The sequence below is a fragment of the Hippocampus bargibanti genome, linkage group LG14 (assembly GCF_051943395.1).
Source record: "Hippocampus bargibanti isolate YZ-2025 linkage group LG14, ASM5194339v1, whole genome shotgun sequence".
Lineage (NCBI taxonomy): Eukaryota > Metazoa > Chordata > Actinopteri > Syngnathiformes > Syngnathidae > Hippocampus > Hippocampus bargibanti.
Genome location: NC_142747.1, coordinates 11130752 through 11157456, shown reverse-complemented (window position 1 = coordinate 11157456; position 26705 = coordinate 11130752). Strand labels below are relative to the sequence as shown.

Here is a 26705-nt window from a genome sequence, read left to right as displayed (position 1 = left end):
GTTAATTTGTTTGACTTCAACTCAAGTCAGCTATCTACAAATTTGATTGAATTAAAATTTGCAATGCAATCTAGTTTCAGACCTGCTTTCACCCAATGAAGAGAAATACAGAATGGTGCAATCACATTTTCTACTCACTAATCTCGAATGCTAAAACGGAATTGGATTTTCCATCTCATTTCCTGTGTTTGGTGCCCTTCCTGACTGTGGCTCTCTGTGTGACCAGATCTCAATGGGTCAGGGACAGGCTGACGTGGCCTTGGCTAAACTCAGAGAATGCTCCCGAAACGGAGAGTGGCTTTGCTTGAAAAACCTTCATCTTGTCACAGCATGGTTACCCCTCCTTGAAAAAGTAAGCACGCTTTTCTCTCATGTTTACATTATATTCACTTTTAATTCTGTAAGGCATTTGTGTACCAACATTAGGCTCCACATTTTATCTTTTTAATCGCTACTGCTCCAAACAAATACTTTTATTGGTTTGATATTGCTCTATTAACTCATTCACTGCCTGACGATGTGCAAAAATGTGTCCACTCCAATGCCAGGGTTTTTGACATTTTCACTCAAATTGCCGAAACCACAGAATATTGACTTTTAGGACTACATAACCATCCAGCGTTAGAAACCTTAGACTATCTTTTTTCATCAGAAAAAAAGAGTTAATTCCTAAGTTATATTGGTGTGGAGATACCTGAGCTTCAAATGGGGGCGGCTGTGCAAAATACAATGCAATACATACATATTGATTTATATAAGGCTGAAGCTGTAACAAAGCGCTAACATGGACAACATTCAAATGCTGGCCCCTTGTGGAAGCATTGCCAGAGGTCTGACCTGTGCTCCATTGGCACCCCCATAAGAAAAAAACAAAACCCAAACAAATTCGGGAATGGCACTCTGCGTCACACTTTTCAAAACCCAAACAAGTTCGGGAATGGCACTCTGCGTCACACTTTTCAAAACCCAAACAAATTCGGGAATGGCGCTCTGCGTCACACTTTTCAATTCCCGAATAAATTCGAGAATGGCAGCGAATGAGGTAACTCGACTGTTGTGTCGTGTTGAATATGATCAATTCTGTAAATTCAATACATCACTGCTTATTTGATGTCAAAAGTTACACTTTTAAAATATTGTAAATTCTTCCTTACATATTGAATCGTCATACTATTGTTGTTCACGTGTTCCTTTCATGTAGTGCATGGCACGCCCTCTTTGGTAACCTCTGTCATATCTTGTTACGCCACTGTTGCCACCGTTTATATATATTTTTTGGGGGGCAGGGGGTAGGTGGTTGGGTTTTTCATTTATTTATGAAATTGTACCTGCCCTAGGGTTATGTTTTTTAAAGTGTGTGGCAGGTCAACACTCACTTGGAGGCATAGCTGTTGGGGCAGAAGTATGGATGCATCCCTCGGTCCAGCAGTGATGCGCACAGTCTGCCGCAAAGCTTTTGTTTTACATCCCAGTCATCGTCTGAAGCTATTTTCCAACTGTAACACAGCCCGTGAACCTTAAATCCTCCATCTGTTCCTCTTGGTTGCTCTCTTTCTTTGTTTTGCTATTACCCATCAACTGATGAGGTCTCGGCAGTGAACCTTGAAATGAAAAACTGCCTTGAAAAACTGAGGAAATGATGGGGGCAGTGTGTGAATGGAAGTTAAGATGAGAGAATGATGAATGAACAAAATGATGCTTGTGAAATGAGGAAAATTGACAAAGATGAACAGAGGCTCCAAAAGAACCAGCCAGGTGCAAAGACGGAAAGCCCGTTTTACCACTTAATGTTTGCTATTAATCCATGTACGGTTCCTCCTAAAAATATTGAAGCAAGCTTTGTTTTTTTTTTTTTGGTGTGTTTTTTTCTGGGTTTCAGACAGAACAGATATCGAATGAACATCTTCATGCACCGTATTTTCCGATATATAAGGCACTTCCAAAAGCCTTAATTTTCTTGAAAAGATGATCGTGCGCCTTATACGCAGTTGTGCCTCATATGTGAAGTAATATTGAGCGACTACAGATCTTGCAACGACTGTCAGCAGCCAACAACTCCATTTCACCCTGTCGAAGAAGTTGTGCGCAAGCCTCTTCTGTAGCACCTTATAATGTGGTGGGCCTTATGTGGAAAACTTTTATATAATTCTTCTTCTTTTCCTTTCGGCAAGGGGTCGCCACAGCAAATCAGTGTCCTCCATCTTTAGAGGTTTGATCCGCATGTTTGTTTGGTAATCGGCACAGCATTAAATAATTACATATTATATTTGAAAAAACTTTTCGTTTATTGAAGGTGTCTTATATACCGGAAAATATGGTAAATAACTCCACATTTGTCTGATATTCATCATTTAATCTATAACTGGCCTTTCCGTGTGGAGTTCGCATGTTCTACCAGTGATGATGTGGGTTTGCTATGGATTCTATGGTTCCCTTCCACATCCCATGCAAACGTGTTAACTTAGACTGAACTGTCAATAAGTGTGAAACAGGAGGCTGCGAGCTGTGGCGCCTAATGACGACAAATGCTATAGAAAACGGATCAATGGAGAATTTGTTATAATTTTTGCAAATGTGCATGGACATTCTGTCATTGTGGTCTTTCTGGGAGGCAAATGGCCGAACTGAACGTGCAGACTAGAAACCCAGAGCTTAAAACCTCAGTCAGCTTGTTCAAACAGTAGCCATACCACAAGACTGGATAGGGAATGCAAAGAAAAGAAGCACCCAGACAAGAACATATTTAAATATATAATCGATCCATTTATCCATCTGTCCAAATGTGTACTATCCTCATTTCATAGGAGCTAAATGTGCTTCATCCCAAAGAAGGCTTCCGTCTCTGGTTGACATCCGAGGTTCATCCCAGATTTCCTCCCATACTTCTGCAATCCAGCCTCAAAATCACGTATGAGGTACACATTTGCGCATTCTTCTCCATATGCAGTGTTGAATACGACTGGTAATTTTTGGGCCCATTGGCTGTTTAATATGACGACAAGGTCACTCTGTACATGCAGTCAAGGGGAAATCTGCTTTTGCTACCACTTCGTTGTCAATCCATCTTTTTGTGTTTGCCAACAAAAGGAAACCCATTTTAAATAACTCATCAATTCCAAAGTGCAAATGTGTTTTTATGTGAATAAAATGCTTTCGGTTTGGGTGTTTCAGTCAGATACTCAGTTGTTTGCAATAGACTTTAAAGGACAACCGAGGCCTGCGGACACATTGTGTCCATAATTTGTAAAATCACTTCAAATGACTTCTACTGAGCGTATTTTACAAAGATTCCACCACATATTATCATATTTTGCGTTTTAAGACTCGCGCTGAATATTCAGGAAGTCTGGTTTTGTCACGTCTGGAACACCCCTGAACGAGAAAGCGACACACAATGCATTTTGGGTACTTTCTTTGGTCTAAAAACTGTGTTGATCCGTGTTGATGGCGAAATTAGAAGAAAAGCACATAAATAACGCGATGGTGAATTGTTGTGTGTTGCACCAAGACTACTATTTGACACTAGTTGACACAAATTCCCAGCAGACAAATCAACCCATTTCCAACGGAGCTTGGGCGCCAACTTGTGCATTTTCGGGGAGCTACATTGGAGTCCAGACACCTCAAAATGACACAGAAGGACTTTTATCGATTACAAAAATTTATGCTTTCCTCTTCAGAACTATTTGAATCATATTCATAACTGGATGAGTAACAAGAAAGCATCTTCTCCGAATCTGAAGCCATTGTTTTGATTCTAGAGCAAGGCAAGACGTCCTGGCGTGACATCACAAACAACGGGGCGGGACCTTCTGAAACTCACCATTTCCGGGGTCATTTTGAAGTAGTTTTGGGACACTTTAAGTCATTTTTATTGGTGTTTTGCATTTGACTAAAAATATCAGCCTGTGTGTTTTGGGTATTTTATATGCTATAAAACCTTTTTCTGATGTCAGTTAGGAAACAAAAAAAAAATGGTGTCGATTGTCTTATAAGGTACGGTAATCAGCTTAATGTAGCAGTGTCAAAGTCATTTTTTTTGCCAAGGGCCACATTGTCGTTTTGGTTTCCTCTCGAGGGCTGTTATGAATTTGGGGAAACCATTAGAATGTTTCATCTCCTCCACATATTACATGCAGACAACAACAAATCAATTAATAATTAGTATTCAAATTTGAAGTAAAAAAGAATGACTCTTTTTGTGGTTTACATGGGACAAATTGAAATTTTGGTTCGGACTTTAGCAACCATCATGGCACTTGACATGCAAGAATTGCATTTGCGGGCCGAATACAATGTTGTTGCGGTGCCAGATTTGGTACCCAAACCCTGAGTTTGACACTTGTGGTTTAATGCGTTCCTTCTTTACCGATATCTGCATCCAGGATCCTCCTGGATTGAAGAGGAACTTGTTGAGGACCTATGAATCTTGGACACCTGAACAGATCAGTAAAGGTATCAACTCTTCTCGTAATAGTTTATTGTTTAAATCTGTTGGTGTATTTTACAGCTACATTCATCTTGATAGCTTGCTACTGTGATGTCAATGCTTATTGTAACTGGTTTTGTATAGGGGGGATATTGGCTCGGTCCCAGTCTTTCTTTTGTCTAGCCTGGTTCCATGCTGTCTGCCAAGAGAGACGGAACTACATACCTCAGGTCACACACACTTAACACACATGCACACTTGCACACGATGGTTGTCACAATGCCAGCATTTTGATATCGGTAGAGGTAACAACAGTTCAATGCTTTTTGGTACTTTTTAAAAGTACAAGATGCCATTCTTGACTTTATCTCAAAGAAATGTTATCAGAGTTTAATCCGTACAAGTTTGCACTTATTTGCATCAGTGTTCTCTAGCAGTTGGTGCAGTGCCATTTGCTGCAGTCAGTCCCCCCCCCCCCCCCCCCTCTCTCTCTCTCTCTCTCTCTCCCTCTCTCGCGCTTACCCACTCTCACCAACCTCTAAATGCTTGGGGGTCTTCCCCAACCATGCCCAGACGTAATGCAAATGTAGTTTTCCTCGCCAATTAAGCCAACATGGATTGAGCAAACATGTTCAAGCCCCGTTAAAATCGTAAACGTGAGAAGAAATATTCACACTTAACAAAAACAAACAATTCAACACATGAACACGACAGTCGAAGCAATGTGTAATATCTAATATTCTCTCATTTTAGGGTTGGACTAAGTTTTATGAGTTTTCCTTATCAGACCTGCGAGCCGGCTTTGAAGTCATCGACAGGCTTTTTGAAAGTAGGAGGCACTCTTATACTTCTTCTTTTAGACTTCTTCTTTTCTGATCGAAGAAGCGTCACTGCTTCCATTTCACATTTGTCCTTGTTTACCATAATCGCATCTTGCCGGTAAATGCCTGTACTCTTACATTGTATGTGCACTTCAGAGGCTTTTATGCGTGGTCTGATATCTCTTAGGCGGTAAACCTTTTCAGTGGGAGTTTGTCCATGGTCTGTTGGAGAGTGCCATCTATGGCGGACGCATCGACAACCCGTCTGACCTTCGCATCTTGCGTTCTTATCTGGAGCAGTTCTTCTCCGCACGAGTGTTCTCCTCCCTCTCAGCCGGACAGGGAATGAGCAAAGGAACTCGCTTTCTTCCATCACAGATTAGCCTTCCAAACTCCTGCTCCATATCGGTAGGTTTGCAAGCATATTTTTTTTATTTAAGCAGTTGCTAAGATGGAGGTCTTCTTATCCAACATCCCCTTAAGCAGCCCCAAATTGAATCATGCAAATGTCAAATACAGCTATTAAAAAAGGAGCAATTCCGTTTTAGCTTCTGGAAGAAAATGCTATAATTTAGTGTATCTGTATCTTAAATGAAATCAGCTGCGTTGGCTAACTAAGAAGTTTTTAAAGAAAAAAAAGTACAGATTGCCGCGAGAGGCCACCCAAGCTTTATCACTGACTCACATTTCTTGCTGTCTCTGAAAGTGCATTTTGTTTTTGCCACTTCAAAGTTGGCTCAGCATATGGTTGGAAAAGGAAGTCAATATGGAAATCTGCTGTGACCTGATAATTTCCAAAGAAAGTAACACCTATTTATTTTGTGTCTTTTTTTTGCATATTATCATTGAACCTTTTGCCAAGTTAGCTCAACAACACAAACACGGATACTTAAGAGGTCTGCTCCCATTCGAAACAAAACATTTCATTCCCATCTTGCTTTGTTAAAAATGATAAACTTTTGCATTATGTGGCCAAACCAACTATGCAAGCCTTGTACATAATTCTGGAGTGATGAAACCAACACAGAGAATCCTTATTTTTCCTTATTTTCAATTTTTAAAATTGAAAAAGAATATTTCTCTGTATTGTGTGTGCATCTGTACAATTAATATTGTAATATGTGCATATGCTCTCAGGACTACCGTGGGGTTGTGGAGAATCTCCCAGAGGATGACAAGCCTGCTTTCTTTGGTCTTCCCGCCAACATCGAAAGAACCTCGCAGAGAATTATCAGCTCCCAGGTGCATAAGAGACGCCCACATGGCCACACAGACATTCTAAATCAAGCCCACGCGTTAACAATATGCTCACTTATTCACACATATTCCCTCGTTTCTACTGTATGAAGCTGTGCTACCATTTTATCACATAAGTTTTCAATGAAAATCACATAAAATTCAGTTTGAGCTTTTATTAAGGTTTTAATCACAAATTCCAAGCAATGTTACCTGTGCAATAGATCGCATTTTCAGCATACTAATATATCCTATCTACCCAAATATCATCGGATGGGCATGTAATGAATTAATTCTGACGAGGCAAGAGTAAGACTGGGTAGCTCGTTCATGCAGTGATGATACCAGCACATCACCATTCCATATTCACCAAATCAGCATTCGTCTGCAAATTTTTAACATTTTGCCAACATCTTTTTTTGGTCAATCGCAAATTTGTCACCCTGACTCTGAACATTTTTCACAATATCAAAGTGAATCGAGAAGTAATGTCATTTACATTTGTAGACTCACAGGGCAGCTAATTTTGGTACTCCTACACAATCCAATAATCAGGATCCAAGACACAAAAACGTCAACGGTTGTTCTTGGAATGATGCAGTGCAGTAATGCAGCAAAACAACAACAAAGCATTGAGCAGTCTCAAAACAATCCCATCAAGCAACCATCTGTGATATTTATGGTACTCTGCGATGAAAGCACCCATGCACAGTCACAAAGCATGTAAAGGAATAATTAAAGGACAACCGACGTCTCCGGACAAGTTCTGTCCATAATTTGTGAAATGGCTTCAAATGACTTCTACTGAGCGTATTTTACAAAGATTCCACCGCATATAGCTATATTTTACGTTTTAAGACTCGCGCTGAATATTCCGGAAGTCTTGTTTTTTAGTTGGTGACGAGTCCTCACCCTACGTCACTAAAGGAACGCCCCTGACCGAAAAAAGGACACATTGTAGCAGTCCTTCCATCACGTCATTTTGCTGTAGTTGTTTGGTCTGAAAACTTCGTGTTGCACCAAAAAGAGGCAGAAGAGGGCGACAAAGGTCCGTGTAAGGAATTAATCAGCCTTGGCAAACAGGCTGATTAATTCCTTACACGGAGCTCTGCCGCCATCTTCTGCATTTTCTGTGACACTACACGTCAGTCTTGAGCCATCAAAACGACCCAGAAAACCTTCTTTAATCGATTGCAAACATGTATGCTTTCCTCTTCAGAACTATTTGAATCATATTCATAACTGGATGTGTAACAAGAAACCATATTCTGCGAATCTGAAGCCATGGTTTTGATTCTCGAGCAAGGCAAGACATCTTGGCGTGACGTCACGAACTGGTGGCAGGACTTTCTGAAAATGCCCAATTCGCAGCTGAATTTTTTGCAGATTTTGGACACTTTAAGTCATTTTTATTGGTGTTTTGCATTTCACAAAAATTATCAGCCTGCGTTTCTATAAAACGTTTTTCCGATGTCAGGACACAAAAAAAGTGATGTCGGTTGTCTTTTAAATGTATTCAAAATGTGAGTTTTGCATCAATCATTGAAACCTCATTTAACTCATTCACTGCCATTTCCAAATGTATTCGGGAATGGAAAAGCATGACGTGGAGCGCCATTGCTGAATTTGTTCGAGTTTAGTTTTTTCTTGCGCGGGGAGTGTGTGTTTGAAGCTTCGGTCAGACCTCTGGTTTTTCTCTCCCGCGAAGGGGGCAGCATTTTCCTTTTGTACAGCCGCTCCCACTTTCAATGCAGATAACTAGAACCAAATAAGCTCAAAATAAAGTTTTGTTTCTGATGAAAGAAGACAGTCTGATATTCCTTACACTGCATTGAATATTTATGTAGTCCTAAAACTCAATATTCTGTGGGTCCTGGAATTTGAGTGAAAATGACAAAAACCCTGGCACTGGAGTGGACACATATTTGCACATCGTTTGGAAGTGAATAAGTTAGAATAAAAAGTCTCAGCAGTAATGCATCCGTAACAATTAATGCTCACCAGGAACGTGAATCAAAGCTAGAGCTTGAAAAAGCAGTTTGCTTCTGTTTGCTTTTCAAAAAAAATAGAACAGAAAAATTCCCTGTGAGAGTCAAGGCCAGCATAAATTTGAATCACAAATTTGTTTGCATACTTCGGTACACTAAATCAGAGGTCCCCAACCCCCGGGCCGCGGACCGGTACCGGTCCGTGGGTCAATTGGTACCGGGCCGCGCAGAAAGATTAAATGTAAATTTCTCCACTGCGAGACTAATAAAAGCAAATCCAATCCAATAAATAATTTATATAATTTCTGTTTTATTTATTATCTGAGTCCGAACTGTGTTTTATTTTAAAGTTGTCTAAAAATACACAATGGATTCACGTTTATTATTATATTTATAAGAAAGAAAAAAACAGTTTCCATGCCTGTCTTATCATTTTATTTTGTTGTATTTATCCGCCGGTCCGTGAAAATATTGTCTGACATTAAACCGGTCCGTGGCATATAAAAGGTTGGGGACCACTGCACATAATGGCTCATGCCTTTAATAGAAAACCATCATGAACGTACATGTATTTATTGAACAGCAGTATAGGAGGAGTCAGGCCAAGGCAGCATGACCCCGTTTGTCCTTGTTGAGCCACAGAGTTGCTCCAAAGCTTTGACAGAGCGTGAGAAAGTTGTGGGATCCCATCAGGTTGTGACACGCTAGAAGACAAACCTAGGGTCTAAACGGAGTATACCTTTTAGCCACCCTTTCGCCTCGCCCCTTTATGGATCCCGTGATAGATGATTAGAAAAGGTGGATAGAGGGAAGGCAAATGGCCTAAATCTTACGCTGCACTGTGCTGCCGACCTGGCCACAAGCAACACCGTGTTAGAGCAAACAACAGAGCCTCCAAAATTGATGATGGTAATGGTTAGTTTACAAATAATCACACAAAACCTTTTAGCGTAATTTTAGTGATTATGTTATCATGTGAGGAGATGTTTTTTTTCTTTTACTTTTCATGGAAGGAAGGACATTCAACTATTTGGGGACAAATTTAAGGATGCAGTGCAAACACATGCGTGGATACGCATTCAGTATGAAACACACAGACACACTTTATCACCCGAGCAGAGAAGATAAAACAGCTGGTTTAAAGAGTTTGCCTGGGACTAATAGAAGCCATTCATCACCAACACCAACACTTGGCATCAACACCAGTCTTGGTTCTTTGTGAAGCACAATACCCAAGTCTAGATCTAAAGACCAAAAGCTAAGCACAGTTGATGGGCTGCGGAAGTATCTCTCAAGAATTGCATTTGAAATCTGCCCCGCCCACAATTTTAAAACTGAAATTGTGGTGTTGTTTTTTCATGAGAAACTAACATCTTGCGAGGTTTGGTCTGAGTTGTTCACGGTTAAGGAGACTGCTCCGCATGCACCCGCCCCCAAAAAAGTAAATTACGATATTTTCCAGTGTATAAGGCGCACCTCCAATGAATGCTATATTTTAAAACTTTTTTCATTCTTCTAGAGGGGGAAATGGAGTCGATAGATGCTGACAGTACTTCCGAGACCTGTTGTGGCACAATATTATTTCGCATATAAGGCGCACCTGTGTATAAGGCGCAGGGAAATCTTTTGACGAAAATCAAGGCTTTTGGGTGCGACTTATATACCGGAAAATACGGTGTGTATATATATATATATATATACAGTGGAACCTTGGTTCTCGACCATAATCCGTTCCAGAAGCCTGTTCGAAAAGCGATTTGTTGGAACACCGAAATCATTTTTCCCATTACAAATAATGTAATAAATAAATACAGGAAAGTCTAGTTATATCGATATCGGTTATATCGGTAGTACTGCTTATTACGATACTATTTCTATGAACACAAGGAGAAAATTTACATGCCGCAGGATCGGATATATCGATAGTCCGGTTATATCGATATTTTTTCCAACTCCCGCGAATATCGATATAACGAGACTTTACTGTAATAAAAAATATTGTAAACAAATAATCCGTTCCAACACCCTTAATGTTTACCTTTTTAGTATTTTGCACATTATTTTATGCATGAAATTGCCTATTAAAATGCTGACCAACACATAAAAAGCAATGTAAATCTCAGAAAATGTTAAGCAAAATGGCAAAGACACAAATAACATAAATAACCCAGGCTTTCACTTGTAGCAGCTTTGCTGCTTGCACTGACTTTCTTTGGAGGCATGATTAGGGGCTAAAACACTTCGTACACCTATATTAAATGCGAGAGCAAAACGCAGCACGTCCGCACGCGACAACAGTTTGTCACGAGCGAGTTGACAGCTGGGCGGGGCCTCCGCTCCCGACGTCCGCCAGTTGCTGTCAATTCCCTAATCACAGACATTTGGACATTTAAACCAGACACTGGCACTCACCCAGCGTCTGAAGATACTACGCCTCACACCTCGCCTGTGCCTATAACTGCTATCGGTACGAGAGTTGCTTCTCCCGAGGTATTTATTAGCCTGGATCGCGTCAGTTGATACTCTCGAGATCGTATGGTGTTTTGCACCCTCGTGTGCATTTTTATTTTTCCCCGAGCGAGTGAGGTTGGACGGATCGCCCCGCTCACCCACTCACGGTGCTCTGTTTTGTCACTTTTTGTTCAACCAGTTTTTTCCGGGTCCGCGTTATTTCGGACCCGCGCCTTTTGTTAATAAATCATCTGCAGCACCAACGTTCTGTCACCTGCTTAGTGATCCTCCCCAACAATTAATGTTCCGACTTGTCAGCTGTCACTGTCGACATTGGAGAGAACGATCTACACCCGTACGCCACTCAGCATCCCACCCTCGCGTACGTACTCACGCGTCGTACCGCCGTTCGAACTACGATTTTTGTTCGAACTACGAAGCAAGAATTTCTCGCATTTTTTGTTCGGACTCCGATTTGTTCGAACTGTGAGTCGTTCGAAAACCGAGGTTCCACTGTATATATATATTTAATTTATAATGTCTTTAGACCGGATTTTAAATCCCTTGGAGTGTTTTGGGATTTCAATTGTTGGTATATCTATCGTGTAACTGTCCATCCATCTTCTGCCGCTTATCCGGGGTCGGTTCGCGGGGCAGCAGCTTCAGTAGGGAAGCCCAGACTTCCCTCTCCCCGCCACTTCTTCTAGCTCGTCCTGGCGGATCCCGAGGCGTTCCCAGGCCAGCTGGGAGACATAGTCTCTCCAACGTGTCCTGGGTCGTTCCTGAGGTCTCCTGCCAGTGGGGCATGCTCAGAACACCTTGCCAGGAAGGCATCCTGGGGGCATCCTAATCAGATGCCCGAGCCACCTCATCTGGCTCCTCTCGTTGTGGAGGAGAGGCGGCTCGACTTTGAGCCCCTCCCGGATGACCGAGCCTCTCACCTTATCTCTAAGGGAGAGCCCGGACACCCTACGGAGAAAGCTCATTTCAGCCGCTTGCATCCGGGATCTCGTTCTTTCGGACACAACCCATAGCTCGTGACTATAGATCAGGGTTGGGACGTAGATCGATCGGTAGATTGAGAGCTTTGCTTTTTGGCTCAGCTCCTTCTTCACCACGACAGATCGGTACAAAGTCCGCATCACAGCAGACGCCGCACCGATCCGCCTGTCGACCTCTCGCTCCCTCACACCCTCATTCGTGAACAAGACTCCCAGATACTTGAGGCAAAATCTCCTCCCTGACCCGGAGAGGGCACTCCACCCTTTTCTGACTGAGAACCATTGTCTCAGATTTGGAGGTGCTGATTCTCATCCCAGCCGCTTTACATTCGGCTGCGAAACGCTCGAGAGAGAGTTGGAGAGGTCCACTTGAAGGCCCCAACAGTACCACATCATCTGCAAAAAGCAGAGATGCTATACTGAGGTCACCAAAAAGGAAACCTTCAACGCTTCGGCTGTGCCTAGAAATTTTGTCCATAAAGGTCATGAACAGAATCGGTGACAAAGGGCAGCCTTGGCGGAGCCAAACCCTCACTGGAAATGATTCCGACTTATTGCCGGCAATGCGAACCAGACTCTATAGGGACCGTTTCAGGCGTTCCTGTACCCCATACTCCCGAAGCACCCTCCATAGAACTTCACGAGGGACACGGTCAAACGCTTTCTCCAAGTCCACAAAGCACATGTAGACTGGTTGGGCGAATTCCCATGCACCCTCGAGGACCCTGCTAAGGTATAGCGCTGGTCCACTGTTCCGTGGCCGGGACGAAAACCACACTGTTCCTCCTCAAGCTGAGGCTCGACTTTCCGACGGACCCGCCCCTCTAGAACCCCTGAATAGACCTTTCCAGGTAAGCTGAGGAGTGTGATCCCTCTGTAGTTGGAACACACCCTCTGGTCACCCTTTTTAAAAAGAGGGACCACCACCCCGGTCTGCCAATCCAGAGGTACTCTCCCCGATGACGCAATGTGGCAGAGGTGTGTCAGCCAAGACAGCCCCACAACGTTCAGAGACTTTAGGAATTCAGGTCGGATCTCATCCACCCCCGGGGCCTTGCCACCGAGGAGCGTAACTGTCGATATAAACAATTCTAAACATTTTGGGTCAGAGTAGTGTCACTTCACCACTTTTTAAAATTCCCTACAACTATTGGGGTTGTGCTACTCTAAGAGTCTGATTATGACACAACATATAAAACTCTGCTTATGTCACGAACTTTGCAAAAAATAGGCATAAATACCTCACAAATAACCTTTCATGTGTTTCGTTTGTTCACAGGTGATTTCCCAACTTCGTGTCATGAGCTGCTCGGTTGCGACGGGGTCAAAATTTGACAGGGAGCTGTGGTCTCATGGACTTTCGCCTATCCTCAACTTGTGGAAGAAACTCAACAAGGTTAATTGCCACACTTTTTATTCGTTAATTTCCTTGAAAAGTGCATAATGCTGCGGAATATGATGGCGGTCTTGGATAACCTCCAATGTTTTTACAATCCGAGAGATTGGACACGCTTGAATGACAATGATGATAAAATAGTTGATAAAAATCTCAAATAACCTCCTCCTGTGAAGACACACAGCACGTCAAAGCATACTTTTCGCACTTCTGTCTCTGGACTCTTGGCCCGAGTCTTTTGATGTGGAATTTGCATGTTCTGCATGTACTGCATGTTTTTGTATTGGTTGTCTTAATTGAAAAGCATGAACAATATGTTCAGTCGAGAATCAAACTTCACCTTGTTTTTGAACAAATAACAAAACGGCCGTTCCGATGTATTTCAATGCAACATATTTCTGTCTGGCTACCATCTACGTTGCAGGGCTCTGCGCTAATCCAGCAAAAGGTCACACCGCCGACAGATCAACACGGGTCCCCAGTACTCTCATTCATTGTTCTGGAACAGTTTAATGCTGTTCGCTTGGTTCAGGTGTGTAACCGTCATTTACTCATAAATAAACTGTCATTAACTCATTCGCTGCCAGACGTGCAAAAATGTATCCACTCCAGTGCCAGGGTTTTTGACATTTGCACTCAAATTCCGGTATCAACATGATATTGAGTTTTAGGGCTACATAAACATTTAATGCAGCGTATTCTTTCATCAGAAAAAGAGTTAATTTCTAAATTATATGGGTTTGGAGTTATGTGAGCTTGAAATAAATAAAAATACAATGCAATACATATGTATTGGCAGTGTCTGAAACTCATGACAAAAAGTTACCGGACACCAGGGCAGACGACTCTGAAAAGTTGCCTGCCCGGCCATAAAGTTGCCTGCCCGGCCATAAAGTCATAAAGTTGCCTGCCCCATTTTTCACAACTTGAAACACAATAAAACGACTAATCGCAAAAAAAAAAAAAAAAAAAAAAAACATTGTTGCAAAGTATTAAGGATTTTTTTTATTAAGCATGTACCTACCACAAATGCTCCCTTGATTAATTTATCGTAAATATCCCTTGCTAATGATTTTGCTACAGTTGTCGTTTGTCCATACACTGTTCGGCATGTTGCACAATGCAATGTTTGCGTTGCGTCGTCTGCTACAAGCCACGTGAACTCCTCTTTCCATGATGCTTATCATAATAATAATAATAATAATAATAATAATAATAATAATAATAATAATTTATTTATGTTTATATAGGACTCTAACAACAGCTGTAGCTGGAACAAAGCGCTAACCTGGGAAAAAAAGGAAATACTGCCCCCTCGTCGAAGGGAAAAACATTACCAGTTGTCTGACCAGCACTTTATTTATTGGCAGGAATGGCGATATATGTCATATTTTCAATTCCCGAATACATTCTGGAATGGCAGTCAATGAGTGAAGAGAGATTCTGCAGTCAAATATTGATCCAATATTTGTACCAAATGCAAACAAGATTTTCAGGACATTTAAAAGGCTGTTACTTTCGCAGCACACTGGTCAGTCTTGAACAGACTGACATTGGTTTGATATCATTTAAAAATAAATAAAATCAAATTAATAAATAAATAAAAAGAGATGTGCCCTAAACTATAATTACTGTCGCAGAGTATCCACCAGTCCCTCGCCGCCTTGAGCAAGGTGATTAGAGGGACGGAGCTTCTTACTCCCAAGGTCCAAAAATTGGCAACCGCTTTGCTCAATCAGGAGGTAAGTGGAACTCATTCATGGCTTTATTGTTTATTGGATCCCCGTTTGCTCTTGTGGTACAGAAAAGCACATCTGCTACCTAAATGTGAAAAAGACAATAGAAAATATATAAAGAATAAATAAAGATACCCTAATTTACAGATTATAGAGCTGCTTTTTCTCCCCCAATTGTAGAAGAAGGAGAATCCACATCCACACACCATATTGCTAAAGAATATTTCATTTTGTTTCATTTGGAGTTCAAATGAGGGAAGCACGACAACTCTGACTGAGATAAAATACAAACACTTTCCCTAAGGCGCAGTAAAGGTCGGCTTTTTATGCACACTCATGCCTCCCTCTGATCCTCCATTTTCCATTTTGCTCCTCTTCCCATCACAATACACATGCTGGAAAGTGCACATATCTCAATGTAATGAAATTTTTAAAATGCTTTCAGTTTTTTGAAATCTAAAACACAGCCAAGGGACTAATCTCAGCAACTGTTTAGTTTTCTTTCCTCCGAGGGCCGATTTTAACACAGCAATGAATTTAATTGTATGCTGCGCCCTTTGGTTCTCTGTATTGACAGCAAAAGTGAGATCGATGTGCATTCACTTCACGCATCGGTTGAAGCTTGTACAGTACGTTTCTGACTGACTCATATTTGAGAAGGCTGCTGATTAGTTGAGAAATGTTTGAATAAATTGCTTGTTTGTTTTTTGCTCTCTTTCTTAGTGTCCTCTGCAATGGCAAAATATGTGGGAGGGACCTGAAGAGCCAATGCAATATCTGGGCGCTGTAGTCGTCCGTGCGTTTGCCTTACAGGTAATGTAGGGGGACTGCATTAACTCTTTCACTGCCAGATGATGTGCAAAAATATGTGCAGTCCAGTGCCAGGGTTTTTGTCATTTTCACTCAAATTGCAGGACCCACACAATATTGAGTTTTCGGACTACCCAAGCATTCCATGCAGCGTAAGAAACCTTAGACTCTCTTCTTTCATCAGAAAAAAAGTTTATTTTGAGCTTACTTAGTTGTAGAGTTATCCGCATTGAAAGTGGGGGCGGCTGTACAAAAGTTAAATGCTGCCCCGTCGTGGGAGGGAAAAAACATTGCCTGAGGTCTGACCGAAGCTTGAAATGCACGCCCCGCAATAAAAAACAAAACCTGAACAAATTCGGGAATGGCGCTGCATGTCGTGCTTTTCAATTCCCGAATAAATTCAGCAATGGCAGGGAATTAGTTAAGATTTGTCCAAACCTGGTCCTGAAGGGCTGTTGTCCTGCTCGTTTTCCAGCTTTCACAGCTGTGACACCGCCTCTACTGTATCGCCTTATAATGTGTTTCACCTTATATTTGGAAATATTTTATATATTTATATATTATATTTGGAAAACTTCGTTCATTGAAGGTGCGCCTTACATGGAAAAAGTTTGAAAATACACCATTCATTGGGGGGTGTGCCTTATACTTTGGCGCGCCTTATACACCCGAAAATACAGTTTGTTTGAAATTCTGAGAAGTATATGAACTATGTTGGGGTCAGGAAGGAAAGACTTTGGCTCTGTTTACTCTTGACTGCGTCTCCTACTCCAATATGTTCTGGCAGCTGAGAGTAGATACACACACACACACACACACACACACACACACACACACACACACACACACACACACACACACACACACGTGCACATACACACACACGCGCACACACACAAAGCAAACACATCCTTGCGTGTGTTCAGAAATATTTATATCCATGAGAATGCGATGCGTTTCATCGTCCGCGTGAGGCTGAACCCTCGAGTCAACGTCTGTCCGTCTGCTATCTCATCTGCCTGCACGCCCATCTGTGCATGGCATCATTGTTTCTCTCTAACCTCTTTGCACCCCATCTGTCTACGTCTTGAGGTAACTGTCTCCAAATATATGTTTGTGCTCATCTTAATGGCAGCCAGCTATACTAATGTAATAAAGGTGAATCAGGCAGACCGTAGCTTGAGCGGTACACACTCTCTTGCCGCCTGTTTGGTAGCATGCATACATCTGCGTTGATGTGGTTACTGTATCAGCTTACGTTCGCGTAGAATGGTCAAAAGTTCTCATCTTCATTCATCTTTGAGGCCGACCGTTTTTCATTCTGTGCTGAAAATGACTCTTCCATAATTTCAGCATAGAATCAAATATTTCCTGATTCAGCTTCCGTCACACCGATGACCTCCTAAATCTTGTCTCACTGGCATTAAAAAAAGTCAAGGAGGTTAAAACTGCAATCTAAAGGTTCTCTTCCAAACATTAAAGCATGCGACAGCAGACATCTCGAGACTTATCTTTTAAGTTTTTTTCAGAAATAAACGTCAGCATATTGACTCTAGATGTAACATTTTCTTATCTTAGAGAGCCTTCACCGCTAGAAGGTATCCTCGAGGCCCGCTCGTCTTGTAGGTTTAATACTGACAATATTCCTCTTATCTATGCTCTTTTCCGAAATAGGTCACAGACAAGATCTTACAGGGTATCAACAAGGGCACAACAATAAACAAAATAAATGGAAAATAGATTTACAAAATCAAACTCGGAGTGACCAAATGACCAATTTGACAGAACCATCTCTTTTTTTAACCACACTTCAAAATGTGGTGAAGTTTCTTATTCTGTATCCAAAAATATTGTATGCTCTTGCAAAAAAATAAACCATGCCTCCATATTTGAGCGAGGATTGTATTTGACCCGAACCCTTTCCGTAATTGTGAAGCGTCCCTTGCTTATTTGCGTTTTGTGTGTCTTGGTTCGAATTTTTACAGGGCTGGGTGGAACGCGCTGGCACACAAAGTCTTCTGGCAGACACCTTGGACCTTTCTGAGCTCTTCCACCCTGATACCTTCCTCAATGCTCTGAGGCAGGAGACTGCCAGGTGGGATTTGTTTGACTGAGTTCTATGAAGAAATTGATAGATAACATCTTCTTTTTGTGGGTTTTAGAACTTTAGGTTGCTCTATGGACAGCTTGATTTTTGCGTCGTCATGGAAGAGTCCCATTGTTGGAGCCAAACTTCAAGTTAAGGTAGCGTGAATGCACACACAAAGACGTGTACACGCAAATGACGTCTGTCTTTCAGTCTACCATGAAATACCACCAGGTTGAACTTGACAACAAAGGTTGTTTTAAATATGAACAATATCAATAGTTTATTTTGGTACATAGTTAGATGCAGGTCCCTTCGCCCATTTTTTTCCTGATCTTTATTCATTTTGCCGTTCGGATAATGCAGCTGCGATGGCTCGGTGCAATCTAATTCCTTTTACAAGTACAATACAATACAATACAATACAATACATATTAATTTATACAGTGCTTCAACAACAGCTGAAGCTGTAACAAAGCATTTAACATAGACAACTAGCATATACAGGAAATAAAGCAGCCACAAAGACAAAAGAAAGCACCAGGGAGTAAAATTAAGCTCAAGTCTGAATCATGCTGAGTGAAATGCCAAAGAGTACAAGTCAGTTTTGAGGCGGGTTTTAAAGATGGGCAGTGAGGGAGCTTTCCGAATGTTCAGAGGTCATTCCAGAGAGTTGGACCAGCAACGGAAAAGGCTCAATTCCCTCTGAGCCTCCATTTAGGTTTTGGCACATCTAATGTCTGGTCAGCAGACCTTAGGCATCGGGAAGTTGTGTAGAGGTGGGTGAGCTCAGAGAGGTAAGGAGGAGCGAGGCCATTTAAGGATTTGAAGACAAATAAGATCTAGAAAAGAACTCTAAAATGTATAGGGAGCCAGTGAAGGGATGCCAGAGTGGGAGTTATGCGCTCCCTTTTATGAGTACCAGTCAAGAGGCGAGCAGCCACATTTCACCCATGTCACCTTGCACAACATGAGACATTACATTACAGGTTGAAACATTGTCGTAAAAGATCTATTATCTTGGTGCTTTAGGCATCTTCTATGACCTGACAAGTTTTAGGTGTACGGTAGGGGAAACGGGAGGAATGGGCGCTTAAAACGACAATCTGCGGCTGGACGCAGAGAAGGAAAACACTCCAAAATCTGACAGTTGAAGATAGTGATGGAATAACTGTTGTGATGCGACACACATATATACACACACAAACACACACACACACATGCGTGCGCTTGCACTGCAGCTTTGTCTGGCTGTGTCTCTTTTGCCCAGATTATGGTGATTTAGTAGGTGTCGTATGCCTGGCTTGATGCCAGATTTCCTTTTTGTTGTTTGAGCTGGAAAATGTCTGAATCACCGGAGTGAATGCACTCACATACGTCAACTGCAAAGATGACATGCAAGTTCATGTGCTTGTGTCTTTGTTTTCCTTCCTCCCAAATTGGGACTCAGATCGACTTGCCTCTGCATCCTCTTTGCATTTTTCTTCAGGGACTGTTTCTGTCCTTGCTATTATGCCATTTGCTCCCCCCCCTTTCGTACTGCCTGTATGTAATTATCGCCTTGCTCCCTTTTCCTTGTTTTGTCTTTTCTTTGTCATCCTTTGATGCAAGTGAGAAAGTGTGTTGCTAAATCACAAAGCATCTTTTCATGAAACATTATTAGGTTCCTGCGAGTCCTTAAAGAGCAACAAATCCATGGATGTAAAAGTGATGGCTAAAATAGACATTCAAATGTTTTCAATATATCTTTCAAAATTTCTAAAAAAAAACCACTGTAATACATTTTTAGATTTGAATAATCTAAAATATTTAAGTAATTATAGCTGTTGCTGGTGTTGTGTCAGATACATTAAATGTGTATGTCGATAATAATAAACACACACAACCCCCTCACCCACACACACACGCATAGTCGTTTGCTTTCTTTCGCCCTTCAATTCTATCTGCTCTTTTTTCTGTTTTGTTTGTTTTTGTTTTGAGGTGGGAGGTCTCCAGCTGGAGGGTTGTAGTTTTGATGGTGTTCATCTTTGTGAAAACCAGCATGACTCTCCCAGTGTGTCGGCAGTGCCACTCTGTTACATGGCCTGGGTACCTCAGGTATGGGTTTCAAAGATATTAGATATAGATGAGATATTAAAAATATTAGTATGTGTCTGAAGAACAAAAATATTTTGGTGGAGTAAACCGGTGGCTGCCACTGCTCATACACAGCAAAACTTCTTCTGTGACTGTAAAGTGACCTTGAGAGTTTTGAAAGGCGCTTAGAAATCAGATGTATTATTATTATTATTATTATTTATTTTTTCATTTATGTATTTATTATTTGAGTTGTATTTAGTTAGTAATTTTTTTATATGGTTGTTTAGTTTTCCAAAATATAACTGTAATTTAACTGTCTTATTGCATCCCCCCCAAAATTTGTATTTGGTACTCACCTGCAGAAAAACTTATCCTGTGACTTTAAAGTGTCCTTGAGAGATTTGAAAGGTGATTATAAATGAAATGTGTTGTTATTTTTATTATTATTATTATTATTATTATTATTATTATTATTATTATTACCCCCCCCCACCTCCTCTTTGCCTAATTTAACCAGAATTGTAGTTCTTCCACTCATAGATTTGGCGTCAAATGTTTGTTTAAACCTTGGAATAGGTGTTTGCTCTCTCACTGCTATTGTTTCGAGATGGGGATGATGTCAGTTGTGATCTGTTTTATGCTCACTCATAGAATTCTTCCGCTGACCACACTGCTTCTGAGGAGAGCATCTGGTTGCCTGTGTATTGCGGCTCCGAGAGGGTGAAGGTGGTCACGCACATCAGCGTACCCTGCAGGAGCAACCCCAACCAGTGGATACAGACTGGTGCTGCTCTTTTCCTTAAACAACGCTGATAGGACATCACGAGCAGATGTTGTAGCATGTATTTTTAATGATATTTATTGTATAAAAATACAACTTTAATTTCATCTCGCTAGCTGGTTGTTGTCAACTGGGTGATAGGGGCCATTTTTGCAAAAATGCTGCGAGCAGATCCATTCTTCTATTTTCTAAACTGTAATGCAATGCAAAGCTCTTCGAATCGAATTATTTTAAAAGAAAACATTGTTTCCACGTAAATACATAACGGCATTGAAGATCTGAATTGAAGGCGTTTAGTTTGACCATGCACAACCATCAAAATGATTGAGGACCACCTACAGCACTTTTGCGCTGATCACAATCCTTCATAAAAGTAGTAGTTACTATGGCACTCATTTTTTGACATACATCATATGTCAAAAAGCACCTATGGTTGGATTGAAGCGTGTTTTGTCCGCAGTGCCGACAAACTGTCCGATCATGGCTTGGCAGCAAACGATGCACATCACGTTTCACTGTGCTCACTCTGCTGCACTCACTTCTACGGAAACAAGCATTCCTGGCTTAAAATCTACACTTTTCACAAAGTAAAGGCTGATGTGCTCTCTGCAACACACACACACACACATGGTGGCTGACTAGTTAGTTCCTAACTGAGTGCGACTGGCCCTGAGCTGAGGTTGAGCACAGTCATTCCAGTCACAGGGCTACAGGGCTGTGTGTGTGCGCACGTGTGCATGTGTGCGTGTGCGTATGTTTGAGTGTCTCTGTGTGAGAGAGATTTCTCTCTGGGATTCTTCATGAATCTGTAGTCCCGCAGAAGTGTTGGACTAAATTTTTAACTGCCGTACTAAACTCATTTAATTGCATTCATTTTATTCGGAAATTGAAAATATAACGGAGCTCCATTCCCGAATTGTTGTGAGTTTTGTTTTTTCTTGTTTGGGTGCCGATATAGCGCTAGCCATGACCTCTGGCAGTGTTTTTTCCCCTTTTTCCATGTAAGCACTTAGTTCCAGCTTCAGCTATTGTTAAAGCGCTATATAAACCAATATGTACAGTGTGTATTGCATTGTATTTTGGACAGCCACCCTCATTTCAAGCTCATATCACTGCGGAGCCATGTAATTAACTCTTTTGTTCTGATGAAAGAAGGGAGTCCAACATTTCTAACGCCATATTGAATGTTTATGTTGTCCTAAAACTCAATATTCTGTAGGTCCTGGAATTCGAGTGACAATGATAAAAACACTGCCACTGGAGTGGACACATTTTAGCACATGTCTCGCAGTGAATGAGTTAATACTTATCATACAACTGAATTTCTCTGGTTCTCCCTTTGCATTATCTTGTGTATTTTTTTAATTTTTCAGTACCGTATATCAATTGCAGAATGAAATGAATGGCCATTGAGTGTTCGAGCGATAGGATGATCATAAAACGGAGAAAGAAAGCAATGCATCCAAAGGGACTCATGCATGAGCTTCAAAAAATGTGAATGCTGTGTGACGGTGACTCTGCTCAACCATTGCAGAAGACAAAACAGATTGATCTGACTTGCTCAAATGTTAACACCTGAATTAGCTTTTAGTTTTTACATATTGTTCTTCTACCGAGTACATTTTGCTACAGTTAGTAACAAAGTGACAAAGTTGGTTTGGCCCCAACTGTACTCTGCTTACCACTTAACTTGTCCCGCTGCCTTCTTTCGGTGTTCCTTTTGGGTATCCATCAAGTTTCAGACAAGAATGACCACATCCAGGTGGCATTCTGCGGTGAATTCAATTCATGGCGTATTTCATTGTTGACGATGCGTCTTTCTGCCAATTACCGTTCTGAATTACAAAAGAGGTCATTTGAGGGCAGGCTGGAGAGAGGACAAACTTTGACTGCGTAGCATAAAACACAGCAGGACATAATGAGCTTTACTACAACATTTCCCGTCGACCTGCTGCACTGCAAGTTTAATTGGCACTAACTCTTGCCTGCCTTCTTAATCTAAGAGAGGAAATGCACACAATGCATAATTTGTTTACATATAATATCTTAGATTCTTTTATTCCTTGATTTGTACAGCACATTAGCATGGGCACATATACCCATGCGACGATTCAGAATAATCCATTCATACCTATCAACCTTGGCTCATGGCTGCCCTTATAAATGATTACAGTTCTCATATAAAAGTTGTAGTACGGCATACATTTTTTGAAATGATAAAAAAAACGCGAACATGAGCGGGAATGCAGACAGTTTACCACGCATGTGCACGTTATGCTTTTATCAATCTCACCGTATGCAGCGATAAAAAAATAAATACGATTGCGGATTACTTTTCCTAGTTTGCCGTGACAATAGTGGTGATTAGCGGCAGCATTGTTGTTGGCTACCAGCAGACCAACTGGATTTGAGCCAAAATGTTCTTTGTAAAATCAGTGTACAATTAAAAAAAATCCCGTATCAAAGTAGTATGCCGTACATTATTTGAAATGATAGAAAAATATATAAAATACGGAGAAAACGTTTAAAGGACAACCGACGTCTCCGGACAAGTTGTGTCCATAATTTGTAAAATAGCTTCAAAATGACGTCTACTGAGCGTATTTTACAAAGATTCCACCGCATATAGCTATATTTTACTTTTCAAGACTCGTGCTGAATATTCCGGAAGTCTTGTTTTTGAGTTGGTGACGAGTCCGTACGTGACGTCACAGTAGGAACGCCGCTGACCGAAAAAAGGACACATTGTAGCAGTCCTTCCATCACGTCAATGCTTGTTTGGTCTGAAAACCTCGTGTTGCGCCAGAAGTCCAAGCTCCATATCAGGAATTTATCAGCCTGTGGAAACGCAATACGTCATGATGTATGTCATGTGTTTCATGTCTACAAGAGGTCGCCATTTTCATCTGCCTCTTTTTGGGTGAGACATTTACCCCCAGTGTGGCCTCAAAATGGCACGAAATAAATTCTTTAATCGATTGCAAACATGTATGCTTTCCTCTTCAGAACTATTTGCATCATATTCTTAACTGGATGTGTAACAAGAAAGCATATTCTCAGAATCTGAAGCCATTGTTTTGATTCTCCAGCAATGCAAGATGTCTTGGCGTGATGTCATGAACTGGGGGCGGGACTTTCTGAAAATGCCCAATTCGCAGCTCAATATTTTTTGCAGATTGGTGGTGTTTTGCATTTGACTAAAATATCATACTGTGTGTTTTGGGTATTTTAGATGCTATAAAACGTTTTTCTGATGTCAGTTAAGAAACAAAAAAGTGACGGCGGTTGTCCTTTAAGTGGACAGATATCCATCCAGTTTGTGATCTGCTTATCATTATAAGGGTCGGTAGCCACAACAATCCAGGCTCACATGAATATATCGACTGTTCCATTTATCTGCCACGCATGTCTTTGGAACGCGAGAGGGAACCGGAATACCCAGATAAAACCCACACCGGAATGCAAACGCCATACAGGAAGGCCATAGATCGATCTCTGCACCTCTTCGCTGTCAGGCTGATTCAAAACCAGCACAACTAAATCATCTATAAGTTCTCTTCATCTCTGTTTTGGAAATCTTTTAAAAATTGTTGACCGGTGTACATATTCCTTCTAAAAAAATGAACTGAATCATCTTTATATGTCCGTGTATACTATGTGATTTCTCTCATGACTGGCACTTGATGACTGGCACTTGTGTCACATGACTTTCCCTACTCTGACAAGAAAAGTAAGAATCGTAAATTGCTTTCAGAGCACATCTATTGTCACCACTTGGGAATTTGAAGAAAAAATGGTCACTGCATCACGCAGCTGCTTCAAATAATTTGCCCGACGGTTGCTACACTTTGCTCAGCATCCTTCTCAAAATAAGCATGAGCAATTTTTTTTTGTCAACATAACCGCTGATAGGGCGCACTTCGCAAAACCATTTCCAGACAATCCAGATGCTCAACAGATGGTCCAACGCACCATTAAAGCAGCACACTTTGTTTAAAGACAACCAACACAGAAGGATGTCGGAATTCAAACCTTTTTTTCTGTTGAATGACTGCTAACTATAAATCCTTTGTGTTTGAAAAAGATGTGAACATTAATTTGATTTCTACTTTTTGTCTGGATTTTTTTTCTTCATTCATCTTAATGCATTCCAGCAAGCCAATTACAGAGAAGACATATCTGTATTAGCCCGTCCTGGAAGGTGACGAGAGGAATCTTGTAACAGAACAGATTGTCTGCTTCCCACCGGCACAATATCACACTCACATCACTGGTCTCACACGCCACCTGACGAGTGGCTTTCTGATTTGATTTTATATGAGGTCTTAATGAGTCAGGCTGCAAATTTGAGTCCTTATGTGACATCTTGTACTGAAATATAAGATGTGGCTTTTGAATAAGACACCTGCCCGTGTTTGATGTTTTTTCCTGTACTTGAAGCCATTGGGTCATCTTGAACCACTATATCAGATACACAGAAAAAAAACAAAACAAAAACATGATGCTTCCAACCTAGAATAAGTAAACTGAACCAAGTGCATATGATAACGTTATTTCTCACCTTGTTAATTTTTTATTTTTACTCATTCACTTCCATTCACAAATTTATTCGGGAATTGAAAATATGAGGTAGATCAGCATTTCCAAATTTCTTGAGTGCCGATAAAGCACTGGTCATGGCCACTGGCAATGTTTATATATAATTTAATTTTATATACAATGTTTATATATAAACAAATATGTGCATACGTAGTGCATTGTATTTTGGACAGCGGCCTTCATTTCAAGCGCATATAACTCCAGACCCATATAATTTAGGAATGACCTCTTTTTTCTGATGAAAGAAGAGAGTCTAAGGTTTCTGACACCACATTGACTGTTTATGTAATCTTAAACCTCAATATTTTCTGGGTCCTGGAATTTGAGTGATAATGACAAAAACCCTGGCACTGGAGTGGACACATTTTTGCACGTCTGGCAGTGAATGAGTTAATTTCAACAAGGACGTGACTATGCACCCTAATACTGTGCAGAGACGAAACGAAAGAGACCAAGGGAAGAACATTGGAAGTAGGTGAGTTCCCGTTGACCACTGAATGTATTATATATATTTCTATTTTTGCATTTAATGTTGAAGAATGTTCCCTATCACAAAGGTGACAGCGACTAACTGACCATCTGCACTAGCCCCTCCTCTCTTCTGTCACGGTCAATGAAGCAACGTCGATGAATTTCCCCTACACCTTCATTCAGTCCATCCCTGAACTTGGCTCTCCTCCCAAGCAAGGTATGTCCTTGAGCATCCGCATACACATTGTAGAATGCGAGGCGCTACACCCTCACCACTTAATTCAGCCTCCTGTGAGGGCAGGGGCCGCTCAGTGCCCATGTTTATGGCTCCTCTGAAGCTGCAAATCACAGCCGTTATGGTTAGCCGGATTTATGAGAGCGGACCCATCATGGAGCCCTTAGATAAACTATGGATCACCGTCGCACTGGCACATACATGCGAAAGGCACCGTGTACTGTGGATGCTGCCACACATGCTCAGACAGCATGAAACTTTTTTTCCCAGCTATGTAGATCACCATGGAAAAAATATTCAGCCGATGTGACAGGTTTCACAGTATCACTTCCAATCCCAATGTTGGAGATGAATCATACTGCATAAGAAATCAGCCTATAGAGATGTTAAGCATCATGACAAGTTTGTTTTTGACTACAGTATTTTCCGTTGTATAAGGTGCACGGGAGTATGAGGCCCACCAAAAGACTACCTACACCGGACTATAAGGTACATCTTGAGTGAATGAAAACAGTTTTCCAATTATAATATATAAATGTATAACTTTTTTCTAAATATAATGCACATCACATAAGGTGTGACAGGG

General features: G+C 41.2%; 1 protein-coding gene across 1 annotated transcript in view; it reads left to right on the top strand.

Moving 5' to 3' along the window:
- The window catches only part of dync2h1 (dynein cytoplasmic 2 heavy chain 1), a 76642-nt gene extending 51426 nt beyond the window's left edge, over positions 1–25216 (top strand). Inside the window, exons 82-96 of the mRNA XM_089013457.1 lie at positions 227–352; positions 2805–2915; positions 4386–4455; positions 4574–4659; positions 5183–5258; positions 5438–5658; positions 6388–6492; positions 13206–13322; positions 13747–13854; positions 14963–15064; positions 15782–15871; positions 17854–17963; positions 18031–18112; positions 19935–20051; positions 20685–25216. Coding sequence (XP_088869583.1) covers positions 227–352; positions 2805–2915; positions 4386–4455; positions 4574–4659; positions 5183–5258; positions 5438–5658; positions 6388–6492; positions 13206–13322; positions 13747–13854; positions 14963–15064; positions 15782–15871; positions 17854–17963; positions 18031–18112; positions 19935–20051; positions 20685–20846 — 1683 coding nt within the window. The 3' untranslated portion in view covers positions 20847–25216. The remainder of the gene's footprint in view (positions 1–226; positions 353–2804; positions 2916–4385; positions 4456–4573; positions 4660–5182; positions 5259–5437; positions 5659–6387; positions 6493–13205; positions 13323–13746; positions 13855–14962; positions 15065–15781; positions 15872–17853; positions 17964–18030; positions 18113–19934; positions 20052–20684) is intronic.
- The last annotated feature ends 1489 nt before the right edge of the window (positions 25217–26705 follow it).